Raw genomic sequence first — 15,307 nt, forward strand, 5'->3', positions numbered from 1 at the left:
TAACCCACGCACCTATGGTCAACTAATCTATGACAAAGGAGGCAAAGATATACAATGGAGAAAAGACAGTCTCTTCAATAAGTGGTGCTGGGAAAACTGGACAGCTACATGTAAAAGAATGAAATTAGAATACTCCCTAACACCATACACAAAAATAAACTCAAAATGGATTAGAGACCTAAATATAAGACTGGACACTATAAAACTCTTAGAGGAAAACATAGGAAGAACACTCTTTGACATAAATCACAGCAAGATCTTTTTGGATCCACCTCCTAGAGTAATGGAAATAAAAACAAAAATAAGCAAGTGGGACCTAATGAAACTTCAAAGCTTTTGCACAGCAAAGGAAACCATAAACAAGACGAAAAGACAACCCTCAGAATGGGAGAAAATATTCGCAAATGAATCAACGGACAAAGGATTAATCTCCAAAATATATAAACAGCTCATTCAGCTCAATATCAAAGAAACAAACACCCCAATCCAAAAATGGGCAGAAGACCTAAATAGACATTTCTCCAAAGAAGACATACAGATGGCCACGAAGCACATGAAAAGACGCTCAACATCACTAATTATTAGAGAAATGCAAATCAAAACTACAATGAGGTATCACCTCACTCCTGTTAGAATGGGCATCATCAGAAAATCTACAAACAACAAATGCTGGAGAGGGTGTGGTGAAAAGGGAACCCTCTTGCACTGTTGGTGGGAATGTAAAATGATACAGCCACTATGGAGAACAATATGGAGGTTCCTTAAAAAACTAAAAATAGAATTACCATATGACCCAGCAATCCCACTACTGGGCATATACCCAGAGAAAACCGTAATTCAAAAAGACACATGCACCCGAATGTTCATTGCAGCACTATTTACAATAGCCAGGTCATGGAAGCAACCTAAATGCCCATCAACAGACGAATGGATAAAGAAGTTGTGGTACACATATACAATGGAATATTACTCAGCCATAAAAAGGAACGAAATTGAGTCATTTGTTGAGACGTGGATGGATCTAGAGACTGTCATACAGAGTGAAGTAAGTCAGAAAGAGAAAAACAAATATCGTATATTAATGCATGTATGCGGAACCTAGAAAAATGGTACAGATGAGCCAGTTTGCAGGGCAGAAGTTGAGACACAGATGTAGAGAATGGACATATGGACACCAAGGGGGGAAAACTGCAGTGGGGTGGGGATGGTGGTGTGCTGAATTGGGCGATTGGGATTGACATGTATACACTGATGTGTATAAAACTGATGCCTAATAAGAACCTGCAGTATAAAAAAACAAACAAAACAACTAATACTAAATTTTCATTGGGTTATTTGTATGGAAACATGTTAATATAAATGTTTCAGACATTACATAAAATTTCTAAAAATCTTATATTTGTATTTGTATGGAAATATGTATGGAAATATGTTAATATAAATGTTTCAGACATTACATGAAATTTCTAAAAATCATATTTGTATTTGTATGGAAATATGTATGGAAATATGTTAATATAAATGTTTCAGACATTACATGAAATTTCTAAAAATCTTATATTTGTACTTGTATGGAAATATGTATGGAAATATGTTAATATAAATGTTTCAGACATTACATGAAATTTCTAAAAATCTTATATGTTCTGGTATAATGTTATAAGTAATAATCCTAGTTATTACTTTAAAATGTATATCTCAGAAATAAAAAAATAAAAATAAAATAAAAATAAAAAAAAAATAAAATAAAAAAATAAAAAAAAAAAAAAAAAAGGAAAAAAAAAAAAAGAAAAGAAGCACAGACTTCTCTGCTCCTAAGGCTGCTTGTTATATTGCTTACCCGACTCCGAAGATAGTCAGCCAGGTTTCGGCGAGTGAAATTAGCTGCTGCTGTGGGAGACAATTCATAACCTGGTATGAAAGATAAATAATCATATTTAAAGTGAAGCAGAAGGAATATCAGTACCCAAATCCTTCAACTACTCCTGTTCTTACAGCCTACCAACCTCTGGACATTCAGAGTATACACCGAATAAAGAGTACAATCATACTTCTTCTCAACGGTTGTGAAATAGCTAGTTAGCACTGGCAGTAATTACTGTTCATAAAACAGAACCAACGTAACTATTCTACAGTGAGATCAAATTCATAGCCTTGCTCAAGCTATTCCTTCAACAGACTGTGGTTTCCTCTGTAGAAGGAAAGAGGTACAAATACACAGGTGTTGGAAAAAAAGAAAGAGGTCTTGAGATGACAATTTTTAAAATTTATATAAAAAGGGATATCAGGAAAAGAGAGGCTGGAAATTAGGATAGCCTCAAAGACATACTTTATGAGGTTTTCTTTTCTTTAAAAAAAAAAGACATTTTAGTAAGAAGTGTATTATTTTCAAAAGTACAAGCCACAGGGAAAAAATGTTTCTATCACTATCTACAATACTTTAAAAATAGAGGATCTCCAGCATAAAACCTCTAAGTAAAGTTGTAATGCCAGCAAAAGTACAGCCCAGAGGAATGGCATCAGGTGTGCATTAACAATGCACTCGAGAGCCTCCCATCAAGCCTCTTAGATAGCCTCAACCACCAAAGGACAGACAGCAGAAGCAAGAAAAACTACAATCCTGCAGCCAGTGGACCAAAAACCACAGTTACAGAAAGATAGACAAGATGAAAAGGCAGAGGGCTATGTACCAGATGAAGGAACAAGAAAAAACCCCAGAAAAACAACTAAATGAAGTGGAGATAGGCAACCTTCCAGAAAAAGAATTCAGAATAATGATAGTGAAAATGATCCAGGACCTCGGAATAAGAATGGAGGCAAAGATTGAGAAGATGCAAGAAATGATTAACAAAGACCGAGAAGAATTAAAGAACAAACAAACAGAGATGACCAATACAATAACTGAAATGAAAACTACACTAGAAGGAATCAATAGCAGAATAACTGAGGCAGAAGAACAGATAAGTGACCTGGAAGACAGAATGGTGGAATTCACTGCTGCGGAACAGACTAAAGAAAAAAGAATGAAAAGAAATGAAGACAGCCTAAGAGACCTCTGGGACAACATTAAACGCAACAACATTCGCATTATAGGGGTCCCAGAAGGAGAAGAGAGAGAGAAAGGACCAGAGAAATTATTTGAAGAGATTATAGTCGAAAACTTCCCTAACATGGGAAAGGAAATAGCCACCCAAGTCCAGGAAGCGCAGAGAGTCCCATACAGGATAAACCCAAGGAGAAACACGCCGAGACACATAGTAATCAAAGTGGCAAAAATTAAAGACAAAGAAAAATTATTGAAAGCAGCAAGGGAAAAACGACAAATAACACACAAGGGAACTCCCATAAGGTTAACAGCTGATTTCTCAGCAGAAACTCTACAAGCCAGAAGAAAGTGGCATGATATACTTAAAGTGATGAAAGGGAAGAACCTACAACCAAGATTACTCTACCCGGCAAGGATCTCATTTAGATTTGATGGAGAAATCAAAAGCTTTACAGACAAGCAAAAGCTAAGAGAATTCAGCACCACCAAACCAGCTCTACAACAAATGCTAAAGGAACTTCTCTAAGTGGGAAACACAAGAGAAGAAAAGGACCTACAAAAACAAACCCAAAACAATTAAGAAAATGGTCATAGGAACATACATATCAATAATTACCTTAAATGTGAATGGATTAAATGCTCCAACCAAAAGACACAGGCTTGCTGAATGGATACAAAAACAAGACCCATATATATGCTGTCTACAAGAGCCCCACTTTAGACCTAGGGACACATACAGACTGAAAGTGAGGGGATGGAAAAAGATATTCCATGCAAATGGAAATCAAAAGAAAGCTGGAGTAGCTATACTCATATCAGATAAAATAGACTTTAAAATAAAGAATGTTACAAGAGACAAAGAAGGACACTACATAATGATCAAGGGATCAATCGAAGAAGATATAACAATTATAAATATATATGCACCCAACGTAGGAGCACCTCAATACATAAGGCAACTGCTAACAGCCATAAAAGAGGAAATTGACAGTAAGACAATAATAGTGGGGGACTTTAACACCTCACTTACACCAATGGACAGATCATCCAAAATGAAAATAAATAAGGAAACAGAAGCTTTAAATGACACAATAGACCAGATAGATTTAATTGATATTTATAGGATATTCCATCCAAAAACAGCAGATTACACGTTCTTCTCAAGTGCGCACGGAACATTCTCCAGGATAGATCACATCTTGGGTCACAAATCAAGCCTCAGTAAATTTAAGAAAATTGAAATCATATCAAGCATCTTTTCTGACCACAACGCTATGAGATCAGAAATGAATTACAGGGAAAAAAATGTAAAAAAGACAAACACATGGAGGCTAAACAATACGTTACTAAATAACCAAGAGATCACTGAAGAAATCAAAGAGGAAATCAAAAAATACCTAGAGACAAATGACAATGAAAACACGACGACCCAAAACCTATGGGATGCAGCAAAAGCAGTTCTAAGAGGGAAGTTTATAGCTATACAAGCCTACCTAAAGAAACAAGAAAAATCTCAAGTAAACAATCTAACCTTACACCTAAAGAAACTAGAGAAAGAAGAACAAACAAAACCCAAAGTTAGCAGAAGGAAAGAAATCATAAAGATCAGAGCGGAAATAAATTAAATAGAAACAAAGAAAACAATAGCAAAGATCAATAAAACTAAAAGCTGGTTCTTTGAGAAGATAAACAAAATTGATAAGCCATTAGCCAGACTCATCAAGAAAAAGAGGGAGAGGACTCAAATCAATAAAATCAGAAATGAAAAAGGAGAAGTTACAACAGACACTGCAGAAATACAAAGCATCCTAAGAGACAACTACAAGCAACTTTATGCCAATAAAATGGACAACCTGGACGAAATGGACAAATTCTTAGAAAGGCATAACCTTCCAAGACTGAACCAGGAAGAAACAGAAAATATGAACAGACCAATCACAAGTAATGAAATTGAAACTGTGATTAAAAATCTTCCAACAAACAAAAGTCCAGGACCAGATGGCTTCACAGGTGAATTCTATCGAACATTGAGAGAAAAGCTAACACCTATCCTTCTCAAACTCTTCCAAAAAATTGCAGAGGAAGGAACACTCCCAAACTCATTCTATGAGGCCACCATCACCCTGATACCAAAACCAGACAAAGACACTACAAAAAAAGAAAATTACAGTCCAATATCACTGATGAATATAGATGCAAAAATCCTCAACAAAATACTAGCAAACAGAATCCAACAACACATTAAAAGGATCATACACCACGATCAAGTGGGATTTATCCCAGGGATGCAAGGATTCTTCAATATACGCAAATCAATCAATGTGATACACCATATTAACAAACTGAAGAAGAAAAACCATATGATCATCTCAATAGATGCAGAAAAAGCTTTTGACAAAATTCAACACCCATTTATGATAAAAACTCTCCAGGGCTTCCCTGGTGGCGCAGTGGTTGAGAATCTGCCTGCTAATGCAGGGGACACGGGTTCGAGCCCTGGTCTGGGAAGATCCCACATGCTGCGGAGCAACTGGGCCCGTGAGCCACAACTGCTGAGCCTGCGCGTTTGGAGCCTGTGCCCCGCAACGGGAGGGGCCGCGATAGTGAGAGGCCTGCACATGGCGATGAAGAGTGGTCCCTGCACCACGATGAAGAGTGGCCCCCGCTTGCCGCAACTAGAGAAAGCCCTCGCACGAAACGAAGACCCAACACAGCTAAAAAAATAAAATAAATAAATAAATAAATAATGTAGCTATAAAGAACCAACTTTAAAAAAAAAAAAAAAAAAAAAACAACTCTCCAGAAAGTGGGCATAGAGGGAACCTACCTCAACATAATAAAGGCCATATATGACAAACCCACAGCAAACATCATTCTCAATGGTGAAAAATTGAAAGCATTTCCTCTAAGATCAGGAACGAGACAAGGATGTCCACTCTCACCACTATTATTCAACATAGTTCTGGAAGTCCCAGCCACGGCAATCAGAGAAGAAAAAGAAATAAAAGGAATACAAATTGGAAAAGAAGAAGTAAAACTGTCACTGTTTGCGGATGACATGATATTATACATAGAGAATCCTAAAACTGCCACCAGAAAACTGCTAGAGCTAATTAATGAATATGGTAAAGTTGCAGGATACAAAATTAATGCACAGAAATCTCTTGCATTCCTATACACTAATGATGAAAAATCTGAAAGAGAAATTATGGAAACACTCCCATTTACCATTGCAAGAAAAAGAATAAAATACCTAGGAATAAACCTACCTAGGGAGACAAAAGACCTGTATGCACAAAACTATAAGACACTGATGAAAGAAATTAAAGATGATACCAACAGATGCAGAGATATACCATGTTCTTGGATTGGAAGAATCAATATTGTGAAAATGACTATACTACCCAAAGCAATCTACAGATTCAATGCAATCCCTATCAAATTACCAATGGCATTTTTTACAGAACTAGAACAAATCATCTTAAAATTTGTATGGAGACACAAAAGACCCCAAATAGCCAAAGCAGTCTTGAGGGAAAAAAACGGAGCTGGAGGAATCAGACTCCCTGACTTCAGACTATACTACAAAGCTACAGTAATCAAGACAATATGGTACTGGCACAAAAACAGAAACATAGATCAATGGAACAAGATAGAAAGCCCAGAGATAAACCCACGCACCTATGGTCAACTAATCTATGACAAAGGAGGCAAAGATATACAATGGAGAAAAGACAGTCTCTTCAATAAGTGGTGCTGGGAAAACTGGACAGCTACATGTAAAAGAATGAAATTAGAATACTCCCTAACACCATACACAAAAATAAACTCAAAATGGATTAGAGACCTAAATGTAAGACTGGACACTATAAAACTCTTAGAGGAAAACATAGGAAGAACACTCTTTGACATAAATCACAGCAAGATCTTTTTTGATCCACCTCCTAGAGTAATGGAAATAAAAACAAAAATAAACAAATGGGACCTAATAAAAAATAAAAAAATAAAAAAAAAACAATGCACTCACTTTGGGAATTAATACCCCAGTAAAATGGGGCTAGTGCCAAAAGACACAAGAATGACCGACAATTCAGTAGACCCACACAGAATATGCCAGTTTGGAAAGACAGCATGTGGTTATTTCCTACAACATTCCAAACACCAGTGTCACAGCAGGTAAGATGTAGATTAAAATTCTAACAAATATTTATACAACAGCTACTATGTTTCACGGTCTATGCTAGGTGCTTTCACATACATTACTGAATTTCACCCTTATAGAAAGTCTACTAGTACATGTTAAACTATGATGGAAGCAATTCTGAATAAGCAGGAATGCTTTTCAATTCTCTACCTAACCCTCTATAAACAGCACTAAGGATTTGACAATTATCTTAAAGGCAGAAAAGTCTGATGCCTGACCATCTGCATATAGATTTTTCTTTCTTTCCCTTATTTTGGCTTAGTTCTTAAATTTTAATATGCATAACAGTTACTGTGTAGGGATACATGCACAAAACTATACTTGACAGGTAACTTAAGGGGTTTTTTTTTTTTTTTTGGTTGCACCACGCAGCATATGGGATCTTAGTTCCCCAACCAGGGATCGAACCGTGCCCCCTGCATTGGAAGCGTGGAGTCTTAACCACTGGACCACCAGGGAAGTCCCCGGCTTAAGGGGTTTTAAGGGCAATTTTAGTCATATACAATTTTTGGTTTATGTGCTGACTTTAGACCCTGACAGCTACGTAACAGAAGCTCTCTTGTTCATTCCTCCTCCCTCTCCTGGGACAGGACAGTGAAGTATTGCTCTACTGACTGTACTTCAGAAACACTGGCATCCTTCGCAGGCCATGTAGGCAATAAGTAGAGTCGTTAAAAAATAATTATTAAACTATTCTGAACTTGCTTAAACCTAAACACCATGTACTTTAAGTTCCTGAATGGCAGGAACTGAACCATATTCATCTTTGAATTCTCTGTGGTACTAGGCAGAGTGCTTAACATACATGAGGCCCTCAAAAATATTTACAGAATCGAATGCATGATGCTAAGTCTGCTGCCTAAAAAACTATACAAATAGATCATACCTAGTCATTTTACACATACAATTATATTCAAATTAAGCTCCTTCACAGTGCCACATTATAGCAGTGCTGTGTATAACAGTATTATTACACTGTGAAGTAAGTAACTGGAAGGAAGGTTCTTTCTGCTGGAGCATCACTATAAACTTCCCTGGATCAGAGGGCTAGTGGCTAGTATTATTTCACAGGGAGGCTTTCCCAGTGGATAAGAGTTCATCAGCCACAGAGAGAGCTCACAAAATATCTCACAAAAATCCTAATTATCTCCCTAGACAAGGACCTACCAGAGAGGCAAGGCAGAACCCTTTTATGACACAGTAAATCTCCTACAATTACACAGAGTTTAAAGTTTGTAAAGCATTTTCATACATATTATTCATTAATATTATTATAATACCATTTTATTTGTTTGTTTGTTTGTTTTTTGGCCATGCCACATGGCTTGCAGGATCTTAGTTCCCCGACCAGGGATTGAACCCGTGCCCCCTGCAATGGAAGCGTGGAGCCCTAACCACTGGACCACCAGGGAATTCCCAATAATACCATTTTAGAGATAAGGAAAATAAAGGTTCAGAGAGGATAAGTGATTTGTCACATAAAAAAAATAGTAAAACCAAGTTTAACTTAGATCTTTTAGCTCTGAGATTTCAGATATACTTTAGCTCAAATCACATTCTCTAACACTTAAAAAGTCTGATGTTAACATGCTCATTTTTCAAGATGGTATTAGTTTTATCCCCCAAGTATTAGTGTTGTAATGGTTCTCTTTTCTGCTCTGGGATTTTTGTAGAAAATCTTTAGGATCAGAAGGAGGATCTAGCTAAGGCTTTAAAAATAAGAAGACTCAAATAAAAATAAGACCACATTGGTCTGCTCATGTATAGAACTGCCAGTAGAGAATATTCTCTTTCAATACAAATTTAAAGACAAACCCACCAAAGCCATTTTCTAAGTATTACCCACCATTTCGCATCTTATAGAGCTGCACGTTTTTCTGAATATATTCTGCAAACTGTACAGTGTCTCCAGCCTCTCCAACACATAGGAGTAAGATTTTTTCACTCATCTTAAACATCTTGTCATGATCTGCTCAAAGAAAAAAACACAGTGTTAGAAACTGCCTTATCAGAAATTTATTCTTATTACATAGGCAACCACAAACAGGTTTATCAATTACTATACTGAATAATTTTATGAATCACTGTTTTTAGAAGACTTTAATGGGCAACTGTATCAATTACCCTCTTTCACTCTGCATGTTAAATTCATCTGCATATTTTATTAATATCAATTTCAGCTGGAGAATATATGTAAAAGCTGATAACTGAAAATATACATAAAAACGTCAAGGCACTTGAAATGCAATGAACAACAATTAAAGAAACTGAAGGAATCAAGCCAATGGCCATTATCTTCAGGCTCATGATTACAAAGCCCTGAAATGTCTCTACAAATACAAATGTTATTACATATACACATACAAAAACATATATGAAAACTACCAGTGCTACAATTAAGGAACCATGTCAAGAAAGAACAAAAAATCAACTGAGAATATAAATCACCGTAGAAAGTAAACCAACTCCATTTCCAAAGCAAAGAGAAAGTTAAAATGAGTGCCAAAGCAAAAATTCTAACAAATATTGTAATACTAAGCTATTTAAAAATACCTCAAAAATCCCAATGCTCTAATCTTATCTAACTGAACCAGACTCATTCAGATTAAACAGATAAATAAATATTCAGATAGCAATTAATGCCCAAGGAAGAAAACTCCATATTCAGTCTGTAGCTTCAGAAAAAGGCTAAATCTCCCTATCTTACTCTCACTTTCACTTTTCATTTTTCAAATAGTGCTGAATAATCTTCCCTGGGAGACATGCTTCCTGTTTGAAAGCTTCTGAAATGTCAAAATCTCTTAATAGGATTTAAAAAACAGAATGCTACAGTTAAGTACTTTACAAGTGTTTGAGAGTTGTAGATACCAGTAATTTGGTTTCCTAGACTTTGCCGGGGGAGAGGGGGAACCACATAAAATGTGCCTGTAGATAGTATCAAATTGCCTTGAAACTCCTATATAAACACACTTTTATTTGTTATAGGCTACAGGAGATTTAAAGACTATTAATTTGCAAAATTGTTTATGAAAGAAAAAAATTCACTTATAAATATATTATCTATGCAAAGAAAAAGAACCAAAAGAGAATTAGATGCCATTGGCATCTGAGTTCTTGCCAGTGGCAAAAGTACAGGCAATTTTTATTTCCGTCATTATGCTTATGAGTATTTCCTAAAATGTCTATACTTAATATGCATCATCTTTGTAAGAAAATATTACTTAATAAGTTTACGTTATTATCATAATGAGAAAAGAAGCTGTTCTTATTTCAGGGGGGCAGGGGAAGCTTGTTTATAAAGAATTTATGTTACAATTAGAAGAAATGCTAAATTTTGAGACACTAAACTGTTCAATTTTGAAATGAACTTAATTCAAGGCCAAAAGTGTTTTTTAAACATCTATTGTGTGGCCAGTGATTGGTGAAGGGGGATATAAAAAAAAAAATGATAGATGCTAATTACTCCTTGAGTTATGCAGGAAATAGCCTATGTAGCTCTAGGAAATTTCTGATCCTTGACAAAGAACTTACAAGATCCACATACATGATACAAACGGACAACAAAATAAGCAACATGAGTGTACAATACTCTAGACTGGAACCCAATAGACCTTGGTTATAATCTGGGTTCAGCACTCTGAACTCGGGCAAATTATTTGCCCTTTCTAAGCCAGTTTCCAAGTGTGTAACATGGTAATACTATCACTGACACCTGCCTAACTCATAGGTGGGGAAAACTGTACATGTACAATATTATCATACTCAGTGTGAGACAATGTAGTTCAGATCATACATGTTACAGGAATTCAGAAAAAAGAGCAATCTGTGTGGGCTGAGGTACTGTAATTTAAAAGCAATTCTATACAGGCCAGAAGAGAAATGAAATGTGGCATATAACCAAACTGAAGAATTGTGCCATTTTAATAAGCAAGCAATCTCTGGGAAATATCTTCTCTATAGTATCAAAATATCTTACAAAGTGACAAACCAAAAAACTGATTGGAAGTATCACTCTCATTTTATATCTGGAGAAAAATGAATCTCAAAAGGTTATTCATTTTCAGCATTCTTGCCTACTCTACACAGTTCCTTCATGAAAAGAAAGGTAGGAAAAAGTCCTCATGCTACTCCGAAGCTTCTACCATAAACATTTTTATATCGGGAAATCAGAGCTGAGTACAGTTATTTCCAACCATTTTTCAAGAACTAACTCAAATTCATCTTTCTTCTACAGACCACAGTGATTTCTTTTCTCTGAATACCATAAGGATTTACTTTTGAAACCACTGATTTAAAAACTAACCTAATACTTACTAGTGATACTTCCTTCATCATACAAAATGATCTTGTAGTATTTATTTCCTGGTTTTTTAATGTCTTAGATCCCTTTATGGATTATACCCAATACACTGCATACCCTATAACACCTAGAAGTACTGTGTACGTAGGTAGGCTTAAAACACATTTTATTTTTCATAATGATTTCATATTCATTAATGTAATGAAACAGAACACCTATAAAGGTACTGACTTTGTTATAGCTCTATCTAGACACTACTTCATGCTAAACTCACTTGCATGTCAAAGGTCTTAATATTCAAAATAATGGACAGATTTACCCTCAAAAAAACAAATTGACTGTTTTGAAAAACATGGTTTACAAATAAACTTCTACAGACTAATCATGGAATTTCATAATTTGACTTGAGGAACAATCAATACCATAAATGTTTTAAAATTTAATAATTTTTCTTTCTTTAAGCCCAAAATGAACTGTTATCTGCCCTCAAAGCTTTCCCTAGTCTCTACAACTAGAATCTCTTCTTCCTCTGGAGTACCTAAAAACAACTCTGCTTCCTCTGCACTACCTGAGAAGCGTGACTGTACTTTTCATATGCAGCATCATTTTTTAGCTTGTGTCATAATTATTTGTACACATATCTGAATCCCTTATTAAATTGTAACTTCTAAGATAAGGGCCACATCTTATTCTTCTTTGCATCCCTTCAGCACCTAGCACTGTAATGGACACATAGGTGCCCAAAACCTATTTGTCAAATGAACATTAAATCATCTGAGCCAAAGAATAATACTCTTTTAACAGCAGTATACCTATGATCAATCACAAAAACCCACTCTTAAATTCCACAGATCAGCAACAAAAATCTTTTTAAAATTATTTATTGGGTACTTACGGTAGGGAGACAGTATAGTATAGCAGTTATGGCAAAAGATATGGAGTCAAACTGCATAGGTTTGAACCTGGGTTCTGCCACTTGCGGCCTTAGGCAAGTTTCTTAACCTCTATGCCTCAGAACTGTCATCTGTAAAGTGGCAATGTAATAGCACCCATTTCAAAAGGGTAAATGAATTAATGTAAATTGCTTAAAATAATACGTACATAAGTGCTTAGTATGTTTACTACTAAGTATTTGGCATGATGTTAAACATTTGCACAAAACTTTTTCACTCATTCCTCCCAACAAGCTTTTGAGGTTGGTATTACTAACCTGATTTAGCAGATGAGGAAATCTGGGCACTGAGAAACAACTTGTACAAAGTCATAAAGCAAATAAGTGACAGGGCTCCAGTTTCCTAACTCCACTAGCTACTTAAGTGTAAGGAAAACTAGGCAGCCAGTGCCTTGGAAAAGAAGGATCAGAGCTAAGACTCGGGAAGATACAGGCCGCAGAAGGGAAATGCCAGGTTTCTAGTCCCACAGTCTCTCACTCTCCCCAGGATCCCACCTTATGCGGCCAGCAAACTAACGTCATCAGCCCGACAACAGGAAATTTATCAGAGATTGGATCTAGGAATCCTGGAGCCAGGCTGGCGCTTAGACACTTAAAAACTTAATTCCCTTAAGCAACTCTCGCCCAGCAAGCATTCAGCAAAAGCCAGAGAAGAGTACTGACCCAGGAGCCCTGGGAGAGCGAAAGTCAAGGGCCCTAAACTTGTCTGCCTGTTTCCTAATTCTAAAACTAAGCAAGTGCAGACCAGGGCAGTCGGGGTTCCACCTCCCAGACCTCCCTGGTACTCACCCAACCGCCCCCCCCACGGACTCCTACCGGCTGCCCCTATACCCAGGCCCGGGCCTCCCCTGTTTCCTCTCACCGTCCTTCATCTGGACAATATTGCTAGCGGCCACCCGGTCGGAGGCGACAAGGACATAGTCGGGGCCCTGGATGCCGATGAGGTACTCCATGGTGGCAGGAGGCCGGGGACTGCAGGTTCGATGGAGCGCGGGACTGTCGAGCTTCCCGGCCTCACCGGTGAGACAGCACTACCAAGCAAAGATCCGCGCGACGCAGACCGCGCGACCGTCCCGGCCAACGGCGCTCTGGATGACGTACAACTGTCGCGAGAGTTTGGAAAGTGGGCGTGGCGTTTGGTGTGTGAAAATCTGTCTTCGCTTTTTGGCCCTGTCCAGGTCTTTAGCAATCCCGGCAGTACAGACCACTTAACTTATGTAATGCCTAGTTTCTTTATTTATAACTGAGAGTTTAAAACTCGCTTGAGGAGGGAATCATGCACTATATGTAAAGTGCCGAACACACGTGTGTGCCAAAAGGCATGCGTCTCTAGATGGCCGTTTCCCTTCGGTGGTCGGTAAAATATCGCCAGAAACCCCTTTCCTGCAAGCTAGTAGAAAAAAAAAAAACTTGAAAGGACCCCTTTTTACATGTTTCATAAAAGTAAAATATGAATGAGTTAAAGATCTAAGCATGAAGACTAAAATCGTAAAAGATCTTTTATGTTCCAACCTCAAATTACATGTAGTTGCTACCTCTGGTAACGGTGATTTGAAAGGAGCACTTTCACTTTTTATTTTGTACACATCTGTATTATTTGAATGTTTCACAATGCTCACGTATTACTCATATGTTAAAAGGAAAAAGCACAGCCATCCCTTTATATGTTGCAGCCCTTCTGGGGAAAGCTGATATATTCCATGATTAGTTTCTGACATTTGAATGGTTTCACAACTGAGTCTTCATACTAGCCATACTAGCTGCCTCAGAAATGGAAAACCGGTTGCAATTGTATCTCCAAACACAACTATGCAATTCACTTGCTTCTGCAGAAATGTGTAGTCCTTACTCCCTTCTGAACGTTTCTTCCAGCTCTCTGCCCATGAAGGAACATAGAGCCTGAGGAGTTTGGGGCAGCCCATCTATCACGGGATGATGCCAGAGGCAAGTGAGGTCATTAAGTCAAGCATTCCACTATGAACACAGATGCATCCATCATCCTAGAAAGATCCTTTTTTAAACACCACTGGGAAAGAAGTCTCTCAAGCCTCTTTCCCTTTCTCTTTATCTTTCTCTGTCATTTTGCTTGCGTTTTACAATTGCAAAAATTACATAGTTATACTATACACACACATACACAAATAATACAGAAGCGAAGGGTGAAATATTTCTCCTCCTCCCACTCGAGGTAACTACTCACCAGATGTCTGTATCCTTCCAGACCTTTTTTCCTTTGTATATACCAATATTCATTCATTCATTCATAAAGGCTGCAGAATTCTGAATTGGAAAATCTAATTTTTAAAAAGGACCCAAGTATCTTTTAAACCGGCTCTTTCCTCCTCCTCCCCAGGACTCTTGAAATCCCCTCTAGCTAAGTCAAACTAGAGAGTCTCTAACTTCTCATTAATATAAAAGAAAGTAGATTTTCAAGACATAACTTGTTCTATTTTACTAAGAATTAGGGAGAATCCCTCCTTCAATTAAAGTCTTAGAATAACCAAATCTTAGATTAGAAAAAGTGTGTGTGGAGATTCCAGAAACAGCATGATGTAGTCAGTTTTTCTGTAAAGGGCCAGATAGTAAATATTTTGGGCTTTGTAGGCCATAAGGTATCTGCCACAACTACTCAATGATGCCATTGTAGTGCAAAAGCAGCCATAGCCAATATATAGATCAGTGAACATGCAGTGTTCCAATAAAACTTTATTTACAAAAACAGGTGAGGGGGAGAGGTGGATTTGGCTCATGCAACATAGTTTTCAGACCCCTGAAGTAGTGGGAGACCTGTAAATCAACAAATAA

At 37.1% G+C, this 15,307-nt stretch overlaps 1 protein-coding gene across 1 annotated transcript in view; it reads right to left on the reverse strand.

Annotated features, from left to right (window-relative positions):
* PSMB2 (proteasome 20S subunit beta 2) overlaps positions 1-13,590 on the reverse strand; it is a 47,073-nt gene extending 33,483 nt beyond the window's left edge. The window contains exons 1-3 of the mRNA XM_059896862.1: positions 13,365-13,590; positions 9,097-9,219; positions 1,841-1,911 (exon numbers count right to left, since the gene is read on the reverse strand). Coding sequence (XP_059752845.1) covers positions 1,841-1,911; positions 9,097-9,219; positions 13,365-13,455 — 285 coding nt within the window. The 5' untranslated portion in view covers positions 13,456-13,590. The remainder of the gene's footprint in view (positions 1-1,840; positions 1,912-9,096; positions 9,220-13,364) is intronic.
* Positions 13,591-15,307: the final 1,717 nt, after the last annotated feature.

This window comes from Balaenoptera ricei, chromosome 1 (assembly GCF_028023285.1).
Source record: "Balaenoptera ricei isolate mBalRic1 chromosome 1, mBalRic1.hap2, whole genome shotgun sequence".
NCBI classification, from domain to species: Eukaryota; Metazoa; Chordata; class Mammalia; order Artiodactyla; family Balaenopteridae; genus Balaenoptera; species Balaenoptera ricei.